This window comes from Ursus americanus, chromosome 29 (genome assembly GCF_024610735.1).
Source record: "Ursus americanus isolate L20-20 chromosome 29, mUrsAme1.1.p, whole genome shotgun sequence".
Taxonomy (NCBI): Eukaryota; Metazoa; Chordata; class Mammalia; order Carnivora; family Ursidae; genus Ursus; species Ursus americanus.
In genome coordinates, this window is record NC_142155.1 from 23,034,069 (window position 1) to 23,055,957 (window position 21,889).

General features: G+C 35.6%; 1 protein-coding gene across 7 annotated transcripts in view; it reads right to left on the bottom strand.

Moving 5' to 3' along the window:
* Positions 1-549: 549 nt before the first annotated feature.
* TINAG (tubulointerstitial nephritis antigen) overlaps positions 550-21,889 on the bottom strand; it is an 83,378-nt gene continuing 62,038 nt past the window's right edge. For 5 of the 7 annotated variants that reach the window (XM_087857005.1, XM_087857004.1, XM_087857006.1 and 2 more), the window contains one exon: positions 550-6,641. In XM_087857005.1, coding sequence (XP_087713131.1) covers positions 6,507-6,641 — 135 coding nt within the window. In that variant the 3' untranslated portion in view covers positions 550-6,506. The remainder of the gene's footprint in view (positions 6,642-21,889) is intronic. The other 2 variants (XM_087857007.1, XR_015722259.1) reach the window with 2 other exon arrangements.

Sequence of the window (21,889 nt, forward strand, 5' to 3'; positions counted from 1 at the left end):
TGAAACATTTCATAAAACAGCAGTTTGGGAGATAATACTCACTTTTCCCTCTTTTTTTTTTCTTTTGAAAATGGAATCAACTTCTACACAAGGAAAAATAAATGTCTTGAGATCAGATTATCATAATCCTTTTGATAGGTGATAATGTTGAAACAACATACAAAGTCCCCAGAAACTACTGTGAAGAAAATGGGAAAGGATTTTTCCCTATATAGAATAGAATATATTCCCTAGAGGTTGAGTTTAACAACAAGACTTGTTTACAAGACGTGTAACAGCAGGCATTGTAGTACTTAAGACCCATGCACTAACCAAGGAATTGAGTTCATGAGCTAATTAATCACTGAGAAATTGTTCCTTTAAGGAATTTTAATTCCCAGTAACCATATGGGATCAACCAAAAAATGTATTTTCCACATTTATTTTCCTATTTCTCCCCTGCCCTTACTCTATTCCCTTCTGCATCTGGTAAAGGGTGAGCACTCATCCTGACAGTCTAATGTCGTAACCTCCCATCAGTCATCTTTCATCAGGGTCAGTCAGTGAGAGGCCCTTACAACAGTTTGGAAGGCATGAGGGAGGAATACACCTCAGTGTCCATGTCCCTTTCTCTCTATTTCAAGTGGCAAACTAGCAACACCATGTTTTTTTCAGGCTAGTCATGTTTCTAGATACCCCCAGGAAAACACCAGCCCCTAGATTCCAGTAGTGACCCTCATCACTTTGTTCCTTCAGGGGATGATAGCAACTTCCTATTGTTGTTCATCCTGGACTGCTTCCCCACCCTCCATTGCCTTCCCTGCTATTCCATCACCTGTGTAACCAATTCCTTTCACTATATTCCTTCTGTTGGAGATGATTAGAGAGGTTTCCTTTCCTTTCAGTTGAATACCAACTAACAAATTTAATTCCATTTTATGAATTTTTAAGACAATTTGTGACATCCATTTTAGAAACCCGGGGAGGCCTTTTCATTGTTTACAACAAAATGAGATAAAATTCAAACACAGTAAAGCAGGGCAAGGCATTAGCTCTATCTTCAAAGTCTTTCCCATTTCTTTCTGAAGTACATTTCCTAATGACACGTGAAGAAAGAAGCATTATTCAACCGAGTAGAGTGGGAAACATTAATTCAATGTACTACATTGGGACTATCTCCTCTTTTTCCAAGGAAAAATTATACACAGTAACCATGGAAAATATGTAAATGGCACAATCTTCTGAATGGACAGTAAGAAAACCAGGTCTTGGTGCTCACAATATTATCCAATCTGAGATACATTGTCCTGGATGAGTTATGGACAATGTTTTCCTCATATCTCTGGTATACTTTTTTTTTTAAAGATTTACTTTATTTATTTTAGAGAGAAAGAGAGGAGAGAGGCAAAGGTAGGGGGAGAGAACCTCAAGCTGACTCTACCTGAGCATAGAACCCAGCGTGGGGCTCGGTCTCATGATCCTGAGATCATCAACTGAGCTGAAAACACAAGTCAGATGCTTAACCAACTGAGCTATCCAGGTGCCTCTTCCCTTGTACACTCTTAACACAAAATAATAAGACCCCATATATTCAGAGACTAGAACTCTAAAGACATGTGCAACAATATGTGGTCTTTCTCATTGCTCAGTCCAAGCTGAGTGAGTAGGGCATATCCGCAGGCCAAGAAAGCCACAGTGCAGGAGAAACCATCCAGTCATCAATCCAAACAATTCTACAAATAGTCCCTACAGTTGTTGAAAGAATATGCCAACCACTATTTTCTAAAGGTTGATTCAGGACCTTTGGATAATAAAGAGAACCAAACATGCTCTTTAAGGTTGTAAAAATGAGAAGCAACATCATTCAAAGAAAGACACTGACTCGCCAAATGTCAGGAACAGTATTTTCCTTTTCTCATGATAGTGTGCTTCTGTCCCAACTAGCCTTGGTCTCTTTAGGTCTTAGTCTTCCTACTGGACAAATATATCTTGTGTCTTCCTATGGGGCTCACTATTGTGATATTTTCCTTTTTTTCCTTCAAATCTCTGGGGTTAGTTTCCTTACCAGTTAGGATCCTTAGAAAGGTGGTACATTTTAGAACAACACGATCTAGGCCTACATTCTAGACACAAACCACAATATAAAAATCAATTCCAACAAATTTTATCCATTTACATAACGAGGACAAGAGTGTATCAACCTAACTCCATATGTGTTTTTATTTTTCCCCTTTTTTCTTCTTTTTCTGTTTTATTTAAATGCAATTTAGTTAACATATACTGTATTGTTAGTTTCAGGAGTAGAATTTAGTGATTCATCAGTTGCATATACACCCAGTGCTCATTACATCAAGTGCCCTCCTTAATGCACATCACCCAATTACCCCATCTCCCCACTTTCCTTCCCTCCAACAACCTTCATTTTGTTTCCTAGAGTTAAGAGTCTGTTATGGTTTGCCTCCCTCTCTGTTTTTCTTATTTAATTTTTCTTCCCTTCCCCTATGTTCATCTGTTTTGTTTCTTAAATTCCACATATGAGTGAAATCATATGATATTTGTCTTTCTCTGACAGACTTATTTCACTTAGCATAATACCCTCTAGTTCCATCCACGTTGTTGCAAACAGCAAGATTTCATTTTTTTGATGGCTGAATAATATTCCATTGTGTGTGTGTGTATATATATATATATATATCACATATTCTTTATCCATTCACCTGTCAATGGACATTTAGACTCTTTCCATATTTTGACTATTGTGGACGTTGTTGCTATAAACATTGAGGTGCATGTGCCTCTTTGAACCAATTGAACATGGATGCAAAAATTCTTACCAAGATACTAGCTAATAGGATCCAACAGTACATTAAAAAGATTATTCACCTGGGCTTCAGGGAAGGTTCAAAACCAACCAATGTGATGCACCACATTAAAGGAAGAAAGAATAAGAACTGTACGATCCTCTCAATAGATGCAGAAAAAGCATTTGACAAAATATAACATCCTTTCTTGATAAAAACTCTCAACAAAGTAGGGGTAGATGGAACATACCTCAACATCATAAAGGCCATATGCAAAAGACCCACAGTGAACATCATTCTCAGTGGGGAAAAACTGAGAGCTTTTCCTCTATAGTGAGGAACACGACAGGGATATCCACTCTCACCACTACTGTCCAACATAATACTGGAAGACGTAGCCTCAGCAATAAGACAACAACAAAAAATTAAATAAATAATAAAAGCCATTCAAATTGACAAAGAAGAAGTCAAACTTGGCTCTTCACAGATGACATGATACTCTATGTAGAAAACCTGAGACCCCACCCACCTCCCAAAATTGCTAAAACTCAAATAGGAACTCAGCAAAATGGCAGGATATAAAAATCAATGCACAGAAGTCGGTTGCATTTCTATACACTAACACTGAAACAGAAGAAAGAGAAATCAAGGAATTGATCCCATTTACAATTGGACCAAGACCCATAAGATACATAGGAATGAACCTAACCAAAGAGGTAAAGGATCTGTACTCTGAAAACTATAGAACACTTATGAAAGAAGTTGAGGAAGAAACAAAGAAATGGAAAAACATTCCATGCTAATGGATTAGAAGAACAAATATTGTTAAAATGCCTATTCTACTGAAAGCAATCTACACATTCAATGCAATCCCTATCAAAATATTATTAGCATTTTTCACAGAGCTGGAACAAACAATTCTAAAATTTCTATGGAACTAGAAAAGACCTCAAATAGCTCAAGTAATGTTGAAAAAGAAAAGCAAAGCTAGAGGCATCATCATTCCAGACTTCAAGCTGTTTTACAAAGCTGTAATCATCAAGGTCATATGGTACTAGCACAAAAACAGACACACAAATCAACAGAACAGAATAGAGAGCCCAGAAATGGACCCTCAACTCTATGATCTTTGACAAAAGAGGAAAGAATATCCAATGGAATAAAGACCATCTCCTCAACAAATGGTGCTGGGAAAATTAGACAGCAACATGCAGAAGAATGAAACTGGACCACTTTCTTACACAATATACAAAAATAAATTCAAAATGGATGAAAGACCTAAATGTGAATAGGAAACCATCAAAATCCTAGAGAGGAACATAGGCAGCAACCATAGGTGTTTTCAAAAGTGAGATTAGTCATCTGTCATTTTAGTGCATTACCATTTATCATTTTGTCAGTCTTTAGCATCTAAGGAATGTTTCAAAAATATTTTAACACCTGTGAGAGAGACACATCACCTTACCTGCGCCATTTCAGTGGACATCAGCCTGACATCCAACTCCCACTACCTGCTTTTCTTTGCCTGTGGGTTTTTTCTTGACACTACAACCTGCCAGACCAGACCAACCAGGAAATTCACGGCCCTCTAGAGCAGTCCTGAACCAACACACATCCTTCATGGGTGACATTTATCTGAGGAATATATGAACCGTCCCCAGTGGGATAAGAACACATTGCCTGTGGTACCACTTTGCTTGGCAATTCAGCCTTTGTTGTCTGCCTTCAGTGACCCTACCCCTACTCACTCTCTTCAGTGTTCCCTTCACTGTTCAGACTATGTGCACTCAAACCTTTGTCTCGGGGGCTGCTTCTAGGGGAATCCATATTGGAACAAAACCAAATTATTTCTCAGTCCACTGAGGGAACTTTAGCCAAGGTGAACCAGCCTTTCGGGTATAATCTAGGGCAGAACCAAGTGAGTAGGTGCTGCTCCTGGTGAAGCTGCAGTGATTAATGGAGGAAGGAACTGCATCTACACTCACCTTTCTATGCTTGGCTTCCTTATATTTTCAGCTTGCCGGGTTTATCTAATCAGGGCACCTTTGGGCACAAAAACATAGAAAAGTTTCACAATGAAAATTCAGATGACGGAGTGCCCAGAAATTGGAGGCCATGGATATCCCACCATGGTAATTATAATCGGCCATGCTCACTTTCTGATCAGCTTTGTTTTTTCATTTGTTAGTTTGCCATTTAAGATGCCAGTGAATTATTAAAAGATTATATCCTTTCCCAACCATTATGATGATACTATTTTTGTTTCTCTGACTATAGAGAACTAAAATAAAAATTAGATGCAAATTAGTGCCAATTTAGCTTACTTTTTAGAATCTCAAGTACTGAACTGTGAAATGGTTGTGATAAAAGTCTATTTATTCTTTCTGACTCATGGCATCAGGTTGCTGTTTTCAGGAGTAAATATGTTATCTTTCCAAATACAGCTTTGCAACTGGTTTTAAGTGTACTGGATTCCAAAAAATAGGGGTATGTGTGCATGTGTGTGTGAAGACTGTACTTCCATTGTTGGCCTCTAAGCTTTTCCATTACTTACCAGTGATGGGGTTCAGGGCAGGCTGCCCCAGAATATGCCACTTTGACATATTGACTACTTTGAATTAAAGTTACTTGAAAATAGCCAGTACAATGCAACTCTGACACTCCTCTCTGTCCCCCTGAAAAAAGGAAATAAATCTCCTGTGTGAAAAGTATCCTCCCAGAAGCAGAAGATAGACATCCTCAGAACCAGAGATAGGGTATTCAGAGCTGAGAAAGCTATGTAAACAAACTCTGCTTAGTTTCTTCACCTATTAGCACCCAAAGCTGGGTTTCTTTGTCTTGTCAGTTCTTCACAGATTCATTGTCTCTTTGTCTAGGAGGTATAAAAAATGCCTGCTTCAGTCCCTTGTTTGAGTCCCATATTTTTATGGGGTACCTATACATACATAATTAAAATATTTGTTTTTCTCCTGTAAATCTGTTAATATAATTAATAGACTGGGCAAAAGAACCAAGAGAGGTGGTGGAAAGTTTTCCCTCCCAGACACCATCTTCTTTACAGCACAGGCCATTACACAGTATAAAGAGTAAACCATAACGAATAGTTATTTCCTGTGGAGAGTTACTTTCCTTTTGAGTTCAGATCGCGTTAGGTTAGGACAAATGAAAAGAAACAAATATTAGCTTATTGAGAGAAACAATTAATAATCTATTTCCATTGTTTTTGGCAAATCATAAGCAAGACATAAATTAAGAAAAGATTGAAAAAAACACGAAGATGGTAAATTGGTATTTACATTGTTCTTTTTTTGTTTGTTTTATGGGTTTTGTGGGTTTTTTTGTTGTTGTTTTTTGGTCTGAAATCATTTGTTAAAGACAAAGAATACTTCATTACTGCAAAGGAATGCCATAAACTTTTAAGACAAGTGCTGTCACACTTTTGTGAACTATCAAAGTCAAAAAGGGCATTATTGTGAGAGAAAAAGAAAGACAACCAGAGAATTTTAAAGGCATTTAGCTACTCTGCTGTCCTCTATTAGTGTTTTTATATGCTCAGTGATATAAAGGAAGCAGAAGCATGGAGCCTGGGGTGTAAGAAGAAAACAGACACATTATAATAACAAAGTGAAGAGACAAAGATTCCACTGTCACAGAGAACCTCACATTGCTTAATTTCAATTTAAGGGGTTACTTAAATGCATAGCCTTATGGAAATTTAATGATATGTTATGGTTCATCTGAACTTGTCAGATGGCCCCAAGCTGCGATAATCAACTTTTCAATGTCAGATTCATTTACTCCTCGAAGAATCCTGAAATAGCCATTCTCTCCCCATGACTTTCCCCAGGAATTGGCAGCAATCTGTAGAAAAAAAAATGAGAAAAGCTGAGTATCATAGTTGGATATTTAATCCTGACTGTAAAAACACAGGGAACTCATATGTAGCTTTAAATACTTTTAACTTTTTACAGATCATAATTATTAAGAGTCTAAATATTTTCTAAATAAGAATAAAAGTTATATTATTTATCAGTTATATTAATATGCATGCATATTCAAGTTCACAATAACCAGAATTGGTATAAAACCTCGCAGCTCCCAAGCATACTACGGTAATATATGTATGAGAGTTCGAAATACCACATCAAAAGATGATACACAAGCTGCAATTATAGTGTCTCCTATATGACTGGCTCTGTGCTAGGCACCAGAGGAACACAGATAAATAATATATTATCCCTTGTTCAGGGAGCTAATGGTCTAATGAAGGACAACAAACATAAGCCAAGGACTAAGGTAAAACTATGCACAGGCAGCTACTGAAGACAGCTGAGGGGCATCTCATGGTTCAGGAAAGTTGTCATGGAAGAGGTGCCACGTGGGGTGCATATTAAAGCCTGGGGATAAATTAACCAGATAAAAAGAGGAGGAAAGGGAATTCAGGTAAAGGAAAACAGTAAAAGCATAAACAGCAAATCATGGAGCAGCATGAAACACTGAAATGAAACAATGAAATTATTATAATTAGATCATAAAACAGAAGCAGTTTGGTAGGTTATAAGGCTGAAAGGGAGTTAAGGAAATGCATACTGAGAAAATAATGGTGAAATGATGACAAGTTTGAGTTGCTTCCAGCAGGAGAGCAGGGTGGACAAATTTATATTTTGATTACATTACCCTGTGTGAAATGAGAAGGATGGATTTAAGAGGGTAAACACAAGAGGCAGGGAGACTAGCTAGTAAACTTGTAGTAATCAAGTCAGGTGTCTTAACAGGGGCAGAGAAACTAGGAGAAGAAATAGGGAAAATATTTGAGAAATATTCAGAATAAATTCAGTAGGAATGAAACATTTTCTTTCTACTTTTATTTTTAAATTTTAAAATATGAGGATGATTAGAAAGTTAGACTAGGTTCCGAATGTCCCCTGGGGTTTAGAGCTTGAGTGAATAAGTCTTTTGGGGGTGGAGGTAGCAAAAACATTAACGGAATATGTAAGAATATCATGAAGGCCAGAAGGGAGCTGGTTGACCACAACTAAGTGTAACAGAGACAGCCCTGAAGGATATATACCCAGACATGGAATTGCTGAATCAATAGTAGTTCCATTTTTGATTTTCTGAGGAACCTCCATAATGTTGTCCACAGTCGTGCACCAGTTTGCCTTCTCACCAGCAGTGCACTAGGGTTCCCTTTTCTCTACATCCTCACCAACACTTGTTTTCTCCTGCCTGTTTGATACTAACCATTCTAACAGGTGTGAAGGAAAGGAAATATTTTATTGTGGTTTTGATTTACATTTCCCTGATGGTTAATAATATTGATTACATTTTCATGTAACTATTGGCCATTTGTATTGTTTTCGGGGGGAGGGGGAGTACAAGCTGGGGAAGGGGGGTAGTCAGAGAGGGAGGGAAAGGGAGAATCTTGAGCAGATTCCGGCCCAGCATGGGGCTTGATCTCACAACCCTGAGATCGTGACCTGAACAGAAACCAAGAGTCCCATGCTTGACTGACTGAACCACCCAAGCTCCCCTATTAAAGCACATTTTAATTCAAAATCATCAGACTGGAAAAAGCTTCTACATTTAGGATTCTGTAAAACCTACATCGACCTTGAAAGTGCAAAGCATGTAAAGGGCTTTAAGGAAGGCAGGGTTCATAACCCCCATCCTGAAGTTATTTCCTGTAAGAGTCTTAGTTACCTTCCTAATTTTTAAGGCTATTTCTCATATATTAATGTGGAGGATATTAATAAGTACATGTGGCAAGTACTAGCATAAAATATATCTCTACCTCCAAAATACACATTGATACTCTTCACTACTCTTCATCTCGAATACTCCTATTTTAATTCATGCAAAACTCCTCTCTCACTTAGACCACCACTGATAGCCTCCTAATGATTTTTTCCTCTTCTTTCCCTAGCCCCATTACTTGGTAGACATAGGGATTTTTCTCACATCAGGACTTTTGCACATGCTATCCCACTTTTTTTTCCTGTGTATATATGGCGTCCCTTGATTTCAGTTCAGGTCATGATCTCAGCTCGGTTCAGCTTGTGAGATTGAGCTCCACACTGGGCATGGAGCCTGCTTAGGATTCTCTCTCTCTCCCTCTCTCTCTGCCCCTCCCGTCCCCTTCCCCATGCACACACTCTAGGAAGGAAGGAAGGAAGGAAGGAAGGAAGGAAGGAAGGAAGGAAGGAAGGAAGGAAGGAAGGAAGGGGAAAGAAAGAAAGAAAGAAAGAAAGAAAGAAAGAAAGAAAGAAAGAAAGAAAGAGAGAAAGAAAGAAGAAAGAGAAAGAAAGAAAGAAAGAAAGAAAGAAAGAAAGAAAGAAAGAAAGAAAGAAAGAAAGAAAGAAAAAGAAAGAAAGAAAGACAGGCAACTGATTTTTGTATGTTGGTTTTGTATCTTGCCACTTTGTTATTAGTTCTAATAGATTTTTGGTGGAGTGTTAAGGTTTTTACATATAAGATCATATCATCTGCAAACAGACACAGTTTACTTCTTCCATTCTGATCTGGATGCCTTTTGTTTCTTTCTCTTGTCTAATTGCTCTGTCTGGGACTCCCAGTAGTATGAGGAGGCACTCTTATTTTATTCCTGATCTTAGAAGGGAAATCTTTCAATCCTTCACTATTGAATATGATGTTTACTCTGTGCTTGTCATATATGGCCTTTATTATGCTGAGGTATACTCCTTTTTTTTTTTTTAAGATTTTATTTATTTATTTGACAGAGAGAGAGGCAGCGAGAGGGGGAATACACGCAGGGGGAGTGGGAGAGGAAGAAGCAGGCTCCCAGCGGAGGAGCCCGATGCGGGGCTCGATCCCAGGACGCTGGGATCACACCCTGAGCTGAAGGCAGACGCTTAACGACTGAGCCACCCAGGCACCCCTGAGGTATACTCCTAAACTCAATTTTTGAGAGTTTTTAATCACTAAGAGATGTTAAATTTTGTCAAATGCTTTGTCTATATCTATTGAGATGATCATGTAATTTTTGTATTTCATTGTATTAATGCAGTGTATCACACTTATTGATTTGCCTATGTTGCCGGGCGTAAATCCTTTTGATCATGATTATGATCATTTTAATGTACTTTTGAATTCAGCTTGTTAGTATTTTTTGGAAATTTTTACTCTTTATTCATTACGGATATTTTCTTTTCTTCTAGTGTCCTTTTCTAGTTTTGACATCAGGGTAATGCCAGCCTTGTGAAATGCATTTGGGAGTGTTCCCTCCACTTCAAATTTTTGGAAAAGTTTGAGAAGGATTTGGTGTTAATTTTTTAATGTTTTTATTTAAATTCCAGTTAGTTAACATAGAGTGTAATATTAGTTTCAGGTGTAAAATATAGTGATTCAACAATTCCATACAACACCTGGTGCTCATCACAAGTGCACTCCTTAATCCCCATCACCTATTTCATCCATCCCCACACCCACCCCCTTTCTGATAACCATCAGTTTATCCTCTAGAGTTAAGAGTCTGTTTCTTGGTTTGCCCCAGTCTCTCTTTTTATTTACCCTTTGCTCATTTGTTTTGTTTCTTAAATTCCACACATGAATGAAATGGTATTTGTCTTTCTCTGAGTTATTTCACTTAGCATAATATTCTCTAGCTCCATCCATATCATTGCAAATGGCAAGACTTTCTTTTTTATGGCTGAGTAATAATCCATTGTATATATATATACACTATGTCTTCTTTATCTTTTCATCAATCTATGGACACTAGGGTTGTTTTCATAATTTGGCAATTGTAGGTAATGTTGCTATAAACATTGGGCTGCATGTATCTCTCTCAATTAGTATTTTTTGTATTCTTTGAGTAAATACCTAGTAGTGTAATTGCTTAATCATAGGGTAGTTCTATTTTTAACTTTTTGAGGAACCTCCATACTGTTTTCCAGAGTAGCAGGACAAGTTTGCATTCCCAAAAGCAGTGCAAGAGAGTCCCCTTTCTCCACAACCTCACCAACACCTGTTGTTTCTTGTGTTGCTGATTTTAGCCATTCTGACAAGTGTGAAGTGATATCTCGTTGTAGTTTTGATTTGTATTTCCCTGATGGTGAGTGATGTGGAGCATCTTTTCATGTGTATGTTGCCCACATGGATGTCTTCTGGATGTCTTCTTTGGAAGAATGTCTATTCATGTCTTCTGCCCATTTTTTAACTGGATTATTCATTTTTGGGGTGTTGAGTTTTTAAGTTCTTTATATATTTTGGACACTAACCCTTTACTAGATATGTCATTTGCTAATATCTTCTCCTATTCCATAGGTTGTCTTGTAGTTTTGATGACTGTTTCCTTTGCTAGGCAGAAGCTTTTTATTTTGATGAAGTCCCAATAGCTAAACTTCTGTTTCCTTTGCCTTCCCTTCCCTTCTAACCCATATCTAGAAAGAAGTTGCTACAGTTGGTGTAAAGAGGTTACTGCCAGTGTTTTCCTCTAGGAGTTTTATGGTTTTAATCTCACATTTAGGTCTTTCATCTATTTTGAATTTATTTTTGTGTATGGTGTAAGACTGGTCCAGTTTCATTCTTCTGTATGTTGCTGTCCATTTTTTTCCCCAACACCATATGTTGAAGAGATTGTCTTTTTCCCATTGGATATTCTTCCCTCCTTTGTTAAAGATTAGTTTACCACATAACTGTGGGTTCATTTCTGGGTTTTCTGTTCTGTTTCATCTATCTATGTGTCTATTTTTGTGCCAGTACCACACTGTTTTGATCCCTACCAACTAGTAGTATAAGTTGAAGTCCAGAATTGTTATGTCTACAGATTTGCTTTTCTTCTTCAAGGTTGTTTTGGCTATTCAGAGTCTTTTGTGGTTCCATACAAATATGAGGATTGTTTATTCTAGCACTGTGAAAAAATGCTGGTGGTATTTGATAGGGATTGCATTAAATGTGTAGATTGTTTTGGGTAGTACAGACATGTTAACAATATTTATTCTTCTAATCATGAGCAGGGAACGTTTTTCCATTTCTTTGTGTGATCTTCAATTTCTTTCATCAGTGTTTTCTAGTTTTCAGAATACAGGAGTTTCACCTCTTTGAATAGGTTTAATCCTAGGTATCTTTCTGTTTTTAGTGCAATTGTAAATGGGATTGATTCCTTAATTTCTCTTTCTGCTGCTTCATTATTGGTGTATAGAAATGCAACAGATTTGCCTACATTCATTTCGTATACTGAAAGTTACTGAATTTGTTTATCAGTTCTAGCAGTTTTTTGGTGGAGTGTTTCATACAAACTACCAAAACTGAAACCAGAAGAAATAGAAAATTTGAACAGACCAATAACCAGCAAAGAAATTGAATCAGTAATCAAATAACTCTCAACAAACAAAAGTCTAGGGCCAGATGGCTTCACAGACGAAGTCTACCAAACATTTAAAGAAGAGTTGATACCTCTTCTTCTCAATCTATTCCAAAAAAAAAAAAAAAAAGAAAGAAAGAAAGAAAGAAAGAAAGAAAGAAAGAAAGAAAGAAAGAAAGGAAGGAAAACTTCCCAATTGATTCTGTGAAGCCCACATTATCCTGGTACCAAAACTAGATAAAGACTCCACTAAAAAAGAACTACAGGCCACTATCCCTGTTGAACACAGATGCAAAAATTCTTAATAAAATACTAGCAAACTGAATCCAACAATACACTAAAAAAAATCATTCACCACGATTAAGTGAGATTTATTCCTATATTGCAAGGGTGGTTCAATATTCACAAATCAATGTGAGCTACTACATTAATAAAGAAAGGGTAAGAACCATATGATCCTCTCAATAGTTGGAGAAAAAGAATTTGACAAAGTACAACATCCTTTCTTGATAACAATCCCCAACAAAGCAGGAATAGAGAGAACATACCTCAACATCATAAAGGCCATATATGAAAAACCCACAGCTAATATCATCCTTAATGGAGAAAAATTGAGAGCTTTTCCTCTACAATCAGGAACAAGACTGGGATGTCCACTCTTAACCCCTGTCATGTAACATAGTACAGGAAGTCCTAGCTTCAGCAATCAGACAACAAAAAGAAATAAAAGGCATCCAAATCAGAAAGGAAGAAGTCAAACTTTTACTATTTGCAGATGACATGGTACTCTATACAGAGAACCCAAAAGACTCCACCAAAAAACTATGACTCGTGTTAATTTTTATTTAAATATTAGGTAGAATTCACCAGTAATACCATTTGGTCCTGTGCTTTTCTTTGTTGGGAGGTTTTTAATTACTGATATAATCTTTTCACTCCTTATTTGTCGGTTCAGATTTCCTATTTCTTAATAATTCGGTTTTAGTAGGTTGTATGCTTCTAAGAACTTACCCATTTTTTCTAGGTTATCCCATTTGTTGGTATATAGGTACTCATAGCAGTCTATTATGATCCTTTATATTTGTTGTGATGTCTCCTCTTTCATTTCTGATTTTTACTTACTTCAGTTTTTCCTTTTTCTTAGCCTACCTAAGGGTTTGTCAATTCTGTTTGTCTTAAAGAAAAGAAAAAAAAAACAGCTCTTAGTTTTGCTGATATTTTATATTGATTTTCTGGCCTATTTTTCACTTATTGCTACTCTGATGCATATTATTTTCTTCCTTCTACTAATTTTAGGTTTCGTTTGTTTTCCTTTTGCTAGTTGATTGAGGTATAAAATTATTTATTTGTGATCACGCCTCTTTTTTGATGTAGGCATTTAAAGCTGTAATGTTTCTTCTAACTGCTTTTGCTGCATTGCATAGGTTTAAATATGTTGTCTTTCCATTTTTATTTCAAGATACTTATTAATTCCTCTTTCGAGTGCTTCTTTGATCCATTGATTTTTCAGAAACATGTTTTTCAGAAATAATTTCCACACATCTGTGAATTTTCCAGTGTTCTTCTTGTTATTGATTTCTAGTTCCATATAATTGTGGTCAGAAAAGATACTTGGTATGATTTCAATCTTACATTTGCTAAGGCTTGTTTTGTGACTTAATATATAATCCACCCTAGAGAATGTTCTGTGTAGGCTTGAGAAGAATGTGTTTTGTGCTGCTCTTGGGTGGAATGTACAGTATATGTCTGTTAGGTCCATTTGTTCTAATGTACAGTTAAAATCCAGGGTTTCCTTATTGAATTTCTGTTTGAGTAATCTGTACATTGCTCATAGTGGAGTAATGAAGTCTCCTACTGTTATTGTAGTGTCTATTTCTCTCTTCAGATCTGTCAATAATTGCTTAATTTATTTGAGTGCTCCAATGTTGTGTGCATAGCTTATATTCTTTTGATGAATTGATCCCCTTTTCATTATAAAGAATTTTTCTACAATTTTTTTACTTAAAATCTGTTTTGTTTGATATGAATATAACTACCCATGCTCTCCTATGTTTTCCATGTATACGCAATATCTTTCTCTTCCCTTCACTTTGAGCCTATGTGTGTCCTTAAAGCTGAAATGAGGCTCTTGTAGGCAGCATATAGTTGGGACTTGTTTTTTAATCCATTCAGCCACTCTATGCCTTTTTGATTAGATAATTTAGTCATTTACATTTACATTATTGGTGAGTAAAACTTACTAATGCCATCTTAATACTTTCTGGCTGTTTTGTAGTTCTCTGTTTCTTTGTCATCTTTTGCTATCTTTCTTATGGGTGATGATTTTCCATTGTGGTATGCCTTAAGTCCTTTCTCTTTAACTTCTGTGAATCTACTGTAGGCTTTTGCTTTGTGGGTACCACAAGACTTACATAAAATATCATATATACATTTATATATATGTTGATTTTATATTGACAACAACTTTGATCACATACAAAACTCTATGCTTTTACTGCATACATAATTCATGTATTTGATGTCATAATTTACTCTTTTTGTATTGACTCTTTGCCTTCCTAGTCAGTTCTGACATCATAAAGGAGCAATTCAAAACTGTGTCTAAAATTATGGCTTCAATTTACCACTTCAAAGATGGAATGGCCTTAAATTAGCTAGAAATGAGACAGCAACAAAGTATGTGAGAGTTTTAGCAACAATGAACTAAACTGAATTCCAATTTCTAAACTTTTTATTCAGTTCCAATATGCATACTTTCAAAGCTAAGAAGTCAAATAATATTAGTCATAACTTAAGATGAACTGTCAAAAATAATATTTTTAAATTCTTGTAACTATGTTATGTAGCACTGTACCTATTCTCATTTGGACGTCTGAAAATCATTACTACCCACATTTCATCCTTAGATCTTTGGTAAAATCAAAAGACTATGTGAGGCTTTTATAGGCAAATGCAAATTTATGTACTAATGAGATCTAACCCCATAGGTTTGCAAAAAAAAAACATTATAAATTATAAATTATGAGTAGTACTTAGTAAATCAGCACTAATAAAAGACACCTCAGAATATGTGTTTTATTTATTAATCTTATTCTTCCTACTGTTATTTCTTCCATTCCCTCACCAGTTTTTTGTTGTTTCTTCCAAATGCTTGAATTTTAAACAATTTAATATTAAGGAGTGGGTAAAAATGTAGGGAAGAAATTTTCTAAAGATTTAAATTTCTAAAGATTTTTAAATCTTCTTTTGAGATATATAGTACAGTCACACGTATAAAGTATATTAATAATAAGTGCACAGTTTAGTGAGTTTATACACATTTATAAGTATGTAACCTATGTAACCTCCATGTAGATCAAGATAAAAACCATTTCTAGAATTCCAGAAGGTCTACCATGTTCCCTCCCTGTCGATATCTACCTTCCTATCTACCATCAGTTCTTCCTGGAATTGATGTTTTTAATAATGCAGTAATGCATTATTTTATTCAATAAATAAATATATATGTTACAGCATATATCACTAATTTATTTTTAATTGCTGTGTATTTTTTTAATTATATAACCGTACCACAATTTGTTTATGTATTCTCCTGATAAACACAATGAACATAAGCAGTTATACCATCTACACATTTAACATAGAATGAAAGTTCTATTACTCCATATCCTTACCCATACTTGGTAATATCAATCCTTGTAATTTAAGCCAATCTAGTGAACATGTGATAATATCTCCTGTGGTTTTAATTGGCATTTGATGGACCGCTAATCATGTTGAATACCTTTTCATATGTTGTCTTGCCATTTGGATTTCCTCATTTGTGAAGTAAGTGTTCGAATCTGTTGTCCGGTATTGTTATTGAGCTACTGTTATTTATTTTTTCTTTCTTTCTGTATATTTGTAAGAATTTTATGTATTCTACATGTGAATCCTTGCCACGGAGGGAGAGAGGGGGGGGAGGGAGGGAGGGAGGGAGGGAGAGAGAGAGAGAGAGAGAGAGAGAGAGAGAGATGATAATCTTCTCTCAGCTTGTTTTATTTTTTCTATCACATAATGCTGCCTTCTGATAGTTTTTATTTTAATGTAGTCTGATCACTTTTTCTTATAAAGTTTATTCATTTTCTGTGCAGTCTAAGAAAGCTTTGCCTGATTGATATTAACATATTTTGTCTAAGTTTTCTTCTAGAGATTTTATTATTTTGCAATCACACTTCCAGTCTATGCTCCACTTCAAATTAGTTTTGCATGTATTTTGTGAGTTGGGGGTCAAGGTTCAGGTTTTTTTCCGCATGAATAGAAAGTTGCTGTAGCTAAGGAATTGACAAACTATGGCTCATGGACAAATCTGGTCAGTAACGTTTGGTACAGATCATGAGTTGAGTGTTATGTTTTGATTTTTTTTTTCCTTAAAGAGTTGTAAAACAACTAAAAGAGAATATATAACAGAGACTTGTTGTGATCCCCAAAATGTAAAATATTTGCTACCTGGCCATTTACAAAAAAAACAAAAAAACAAAAAACAAAAAACAAAAAAAAACCAAACCCAAATAACAAAACAAAACAAAACGCCCTGCTAACCTTGGTCTAGAACTGTTTATTATAGTCTCCTCTCTCAGCTCAAATTCAGAGGTTTCTCTGCTGTAAAACAAGTGACCATATCCTGTGCTTTAAATCCAGATTATTTTTTTTTGTGATATTAGCCTATTCCTCTATTATTTTGTTAATAAAATGATATTTTCCCCAGTTGTAATGATATATAACTGACATGCATCAGTGTAGAGCATAATGGTTTGACTCACATGCATTGTGAAATGATTACCACAGTAAGTTTAGTTAGCATCTATCACCTCATCTAGGTAAAATAAAGAGAAAAAGCAAAAAAAAAAAAAAAAAAAAAAGAAAAAAGAAAAAAGAAAAAGACAAAAAATTTCCTGATGAGAATTCTTAGGATTTACTGTCTTAACAGCTTTCATACATATCATACAGCACTGTTAACTACAGTGATCATGCTGTATATCATATCCTTAGTATTTATTTATCTTATAACTGGAAGTTGGTACCTTTGACCACCTTTCTCCTACTCTTATGGCCCTCAACCTCTACCTCTATTAATCACAAATCTGATCCCTTTTTCTATGAATTTGGGGTTGGTTTGTTTTAGTTACTACATATAAGTGAGAACCTATAGTATTTGTCTTTGTCTGACTTTATTTCACTTAGCATAATGCCTTCAAGGTCCATCCATGTTGTTGCAAATGACAAAACTTCCTCCTTCTTTCTGGCTAATATCCCATTGCACATATATACCACTATTTTTTAATCCATTGATTGTTTTATGGACACTTTGTTCTGTATCTTAACTATTATAAATAATGCTCCTATGAACATTGAGGGTGCAGATATCTTTTCAAGTTAGTGTTTTCATTTCCTTTGGATATATTCCCCAAAATGGAATTGGTGGATCACATGGTAGTTCTATTTTTAATGGTTCGAGGATCCTTCATAATGTTTTCTGTAGTGGCTTTACCACTTTACAATTCTGCCAACAATGCACAAACTTTTCCTTTCCTCCATTTCCTTCCTAGTATTTATTATGTTTTGTCTTTTTGATGATGACTATTCTAACTGAGGTGAGGTGATATCTCCTTGTGGTTTTGACTTACATTTCTCTAATGACTAGTGCTGTTGGGCATCTTTTCATGTACTGTTGGCCTTTTTTAGGTCTTCTTTGGAGCTAAGTCTATTCAGATTCTTTGCCCATTCTTTAATCTCATTATTAGTTTTCTTGCTACTGAATTGTAGGAGTTCCTTAAAAATTTTGGATAGTAACCCCTTATCAGAAATAGGATTTACAAATATTTTCTCCATTCCATAGGCTGACTTTCATTTGTTACTTTGTTTTTATTTTTGCCTTACTGCGTGGAAGCTTTTAGTTTGATGTAGTCCCACTTGTTTATTTTTTTGTCACTTGTGCCTTTGGTGACATATCCCAGAAGTCATTGCAAAGATCAATGTTAAGGAGTGTTTTCCTTGTTTTCTTCTAGGAGCTTTACAGTTTCAGGTCTTCCATTTGAATCTTTAATCCATTTCAAGTTAATTTTTGTAAATGGTGTGAAATAAGGGTCCAATTTCATTCTTTTGCATGTGAATATCCATTATTCTCAACATTATTTATTAAAGACTACCTTTCCCTAGCCAGTTAATGCTACTTTTTTTCTAAGGAAAAACTATCCTTTTTAAAACTCTGGCCTTTCTTAAGTTTTTCTCTTCATCTTTTATTTTCAACTATTTGATTATGAAATTCCTAGGTGTGGTTTTCTTGCTTTCTCTTTCATGGAGTTTATTGAGCTTTCTGAATCTTTTGGTTGATGTCCTTCAATTTTGTTAAACTATTGGCCATCATGTTTTTAAATATTTATTCTGGCCCGTTCTCTCTCTCTCTTAATCCTTCTGAGAATACAATTATATACATGGTAAACCATTTGATTGTGTCCTACCATTTGATTGTATTCACACTGTTCTTTATTTGCTTTTGTTTTTCCATTATGTTTTTCTCTGTGTATTACAAGTTGAATATAATTTATTGAATTTTATTTAAGTCCACTAATTCTGTTTGCAATTTAACCCATACAGTGAGTTCTTAATTTCAAACGTTGCACTCACAGATTCAATGAATCATATTTTAAATATATTTAAATCCTTTGTTAAAATTATCATGATTTCTCTCATCTATGGAACATAAGAACTAGGAAGATCGGTAGGGGAAGAAAGGGATAAAGAAAGGGGGGGTAATCAGAAGGGGGAATGAAGCATGAAAGACTATGGACTCTGAGAAACAAACTGAGGGCTTCAGAGGGGAGGAGGGTGGGGGAATGGGATGGACTGGTGATGGGTAGTGAGGAGGGCACATGTTGCATGGTGCACTGGGTGTTATACACAACTAATGAAGCATCGAGCTTTACATCGGAAACCAGGGATGTACTGTATGGTGACTAACATAATAAAAAAACATTAAAAAAATTCTCCATTTTCATCAAGATTTAAAAAATTTTTTTTACAATGATAATTTTTTTTTTAAGATTTTATTTATTTATGTGACAGAGAGACAGCCAGCAAGAGAGGGAACACAGCAGGGGGAGTGGGAGAGGAAGAAGCGGGCTCCCAGCGGAGGAACCTGATGTGGGACTTGATCCCGGAATGCCAGGATCACGCCCTGAGCTGAAGGCAGACGCTTTAACGACTGCGCTACCCAGGCGCCCCTACAGTGATTATTTTAAAGCCTATATCTGAAGTGTTATCTACTGCTTCTATTGATAGTTTTCCCCCTTAGTTATTGGTCACATTTTTCTGCTTCACATGTCTCATAATTTTTAAATATATGCTGGATATGTTGTCCTAATAAATATTGAGATTGTCCTTGGTATTATTTTCCTAAGAAGGCTAGAACTTTCTTCTGCTAAAGAAATATGGTGAGGGACTAATCACCTCAATTTGTGCAGAAACTAGTTGGGTCAGGGCTGGAGATAAGCTTTTGTTAAGCTCAGTCCACACCTGATTTAAAATATTGGGGGGGGGGGGGCTTGCCTATTATGTGTGTTTCAGGCTGTCTTCCAGTGGGACTCCTCCTCCAGGTTCTCCAAGATTGCAGACTTCACTCTTTCATTGCCCTCCACAGCTACTCACCCTGTTCAAGCAGCAGTAAATTTTCCATAGGAAGAAATGGCTGTGTGTTTTAGGTTCCTCTAAATTCGAATCCAGCTGGATTCTCTTTCTCTCAGAGGTCTCTCTCTCTCTCTCTGCATATTCCAAATGTAATCAGCTTGTGCCCAGCCCTACTGAATGCTCACAGGACAGAAAATCTTCTCCAGATCTCTAGATTCAGATTTCTGATTTCTTTAAAAATATGAGTTTGGAAAATTAATTCTGATGTTATTTTCAACTTATTTAGTGGAATATATGGCTTATTGTTATGTATTACATTTTACTTAGTTTTGGAAGTCATCCATTTTTTTATTATAATTTAATATATTATAGGCCTACTTGTAAATACTTTAAAACATTCATGTATAATTGTGGGCAAATCAAACTTCTCTGAACTTCTCGGTGCTCTTGCAAAAAATTCTAATCCCCTGACACACAAAGAATGTATATGATATAGAGATAGAGAATATTTGCTTTCACTTCTGCCAGAAATATTTTATCTTCACATTCAATGAGAATTAGATCTGTAGCCATTTGTCTAGTTAATTGATTTGATCCAAAAGAATAATAAAACTTCTCTTATCTCCCCAAGAGGGCCAAAGAGTCAGAGACCAGACAAGGTCTTAAATTAAGCCCATGGTGCCAGGAGTACTGGAACACTATCTCCCTTGGTATTTATATGTTAAAAAGGATGAAGTTCAGCATTTAGAGACATTATCTGTGTTTATCTGGCCCTTGGAAAGATATATTCATATTCCTAACGGTAAGGGTAAGAACACAAGACCCTTTCCATCCCATCTTAGTAGAATTTTTTTTTCTCTCCTTGCAAGAAAGGAGGTTTCCTGTCTCCTATATAGATAGACGGAGAAAATCCACTGTTGTCTGTCCCTCATTTATGAGGTATCAGGTGCTACCTGTATGGAAAAACATTGTTGCCTCTTATCACTGTAAGACTAAAGTAGGAGAACCCATGTGGAGACCTATGGTTATTGATCTGGATGTGAGTATCAGTTAAGTACTCTTTTCTTCTGACCCACGTTCCTTAATTCAAGTGGGATAACATTTCAGACCCTTCATAATTCTTGGCAAGACAGTAGGACTACTTAAAGATTTCATATATTAATTAAACCAAATAATAATTTTTATGTAAAAAGAAAACTATTTTAGTGACGACTCATTTTTTCCTGAATTTACACATTAATGTCATTCATTCACTCATTCAACAAGTATTGTGCATATTCCCAATACGTAGCAGACACTTTGCTTTGTCCTTTGGATACAGTGGTAAATAAAGCAGATATGATACTGGCCCAAGATGAGCATACAGTTAAGTGGAGAAAAAAATCAACCAAAATGTGTGACTTAATAAAATACTATAATTTTTAGTCTGATTCTCATTATTACCACTGACATTAAACAATTTATCTAAAAGAGTTATAGCAGAAAGAAATCTTGCCTGTATGCCCATGAAATACAGTTTTCTTTGAAATTTTTTGACAAGTAGTAAGTTCAGAATTGACAGTAATTGCAACAAAAATAACGTAAAAGGGTGGTATACATATTTGTGTTGGATATATAAGAATGAGTGAGTTAGTGTATGTGTGTGTACACCACCCATGAGGCTCTAGGGTGGAAATGATGAGGTTGGAGGTGAGAGGGTCACGAAAGTTTTCTTGTGCCCTTTCATTCATATTTACTCCACAAATAGCTATGAGGTGCTATATGCTAAAAACTTATGAATTTAGTACATTAAACAAAGAATTTGTTTTTGCTTCTAAATATTATATTATTATGAAATTGAATAACTGTTTAAACTCATTTAGTAGAAATCCCATACAGAAACTTAATTGTAGGTATTCGAACAACATATCCCCTCCACAAATTATGAATTTTAGCTATTGAGCATTAATGTTAATTATTAGCTACTTCAAGCTTCATTCTAAGGAAGATAATGATATTTAAGAAAGCTCAGTTTAAATACAAAGAAGCCTCATTCTATTTAAAAGCAAAATACCTCCATGTATCAGCAAAACAGTTATAAGGGGTAACCACATATTTGGGTGATTGATTTTTGTGAGTG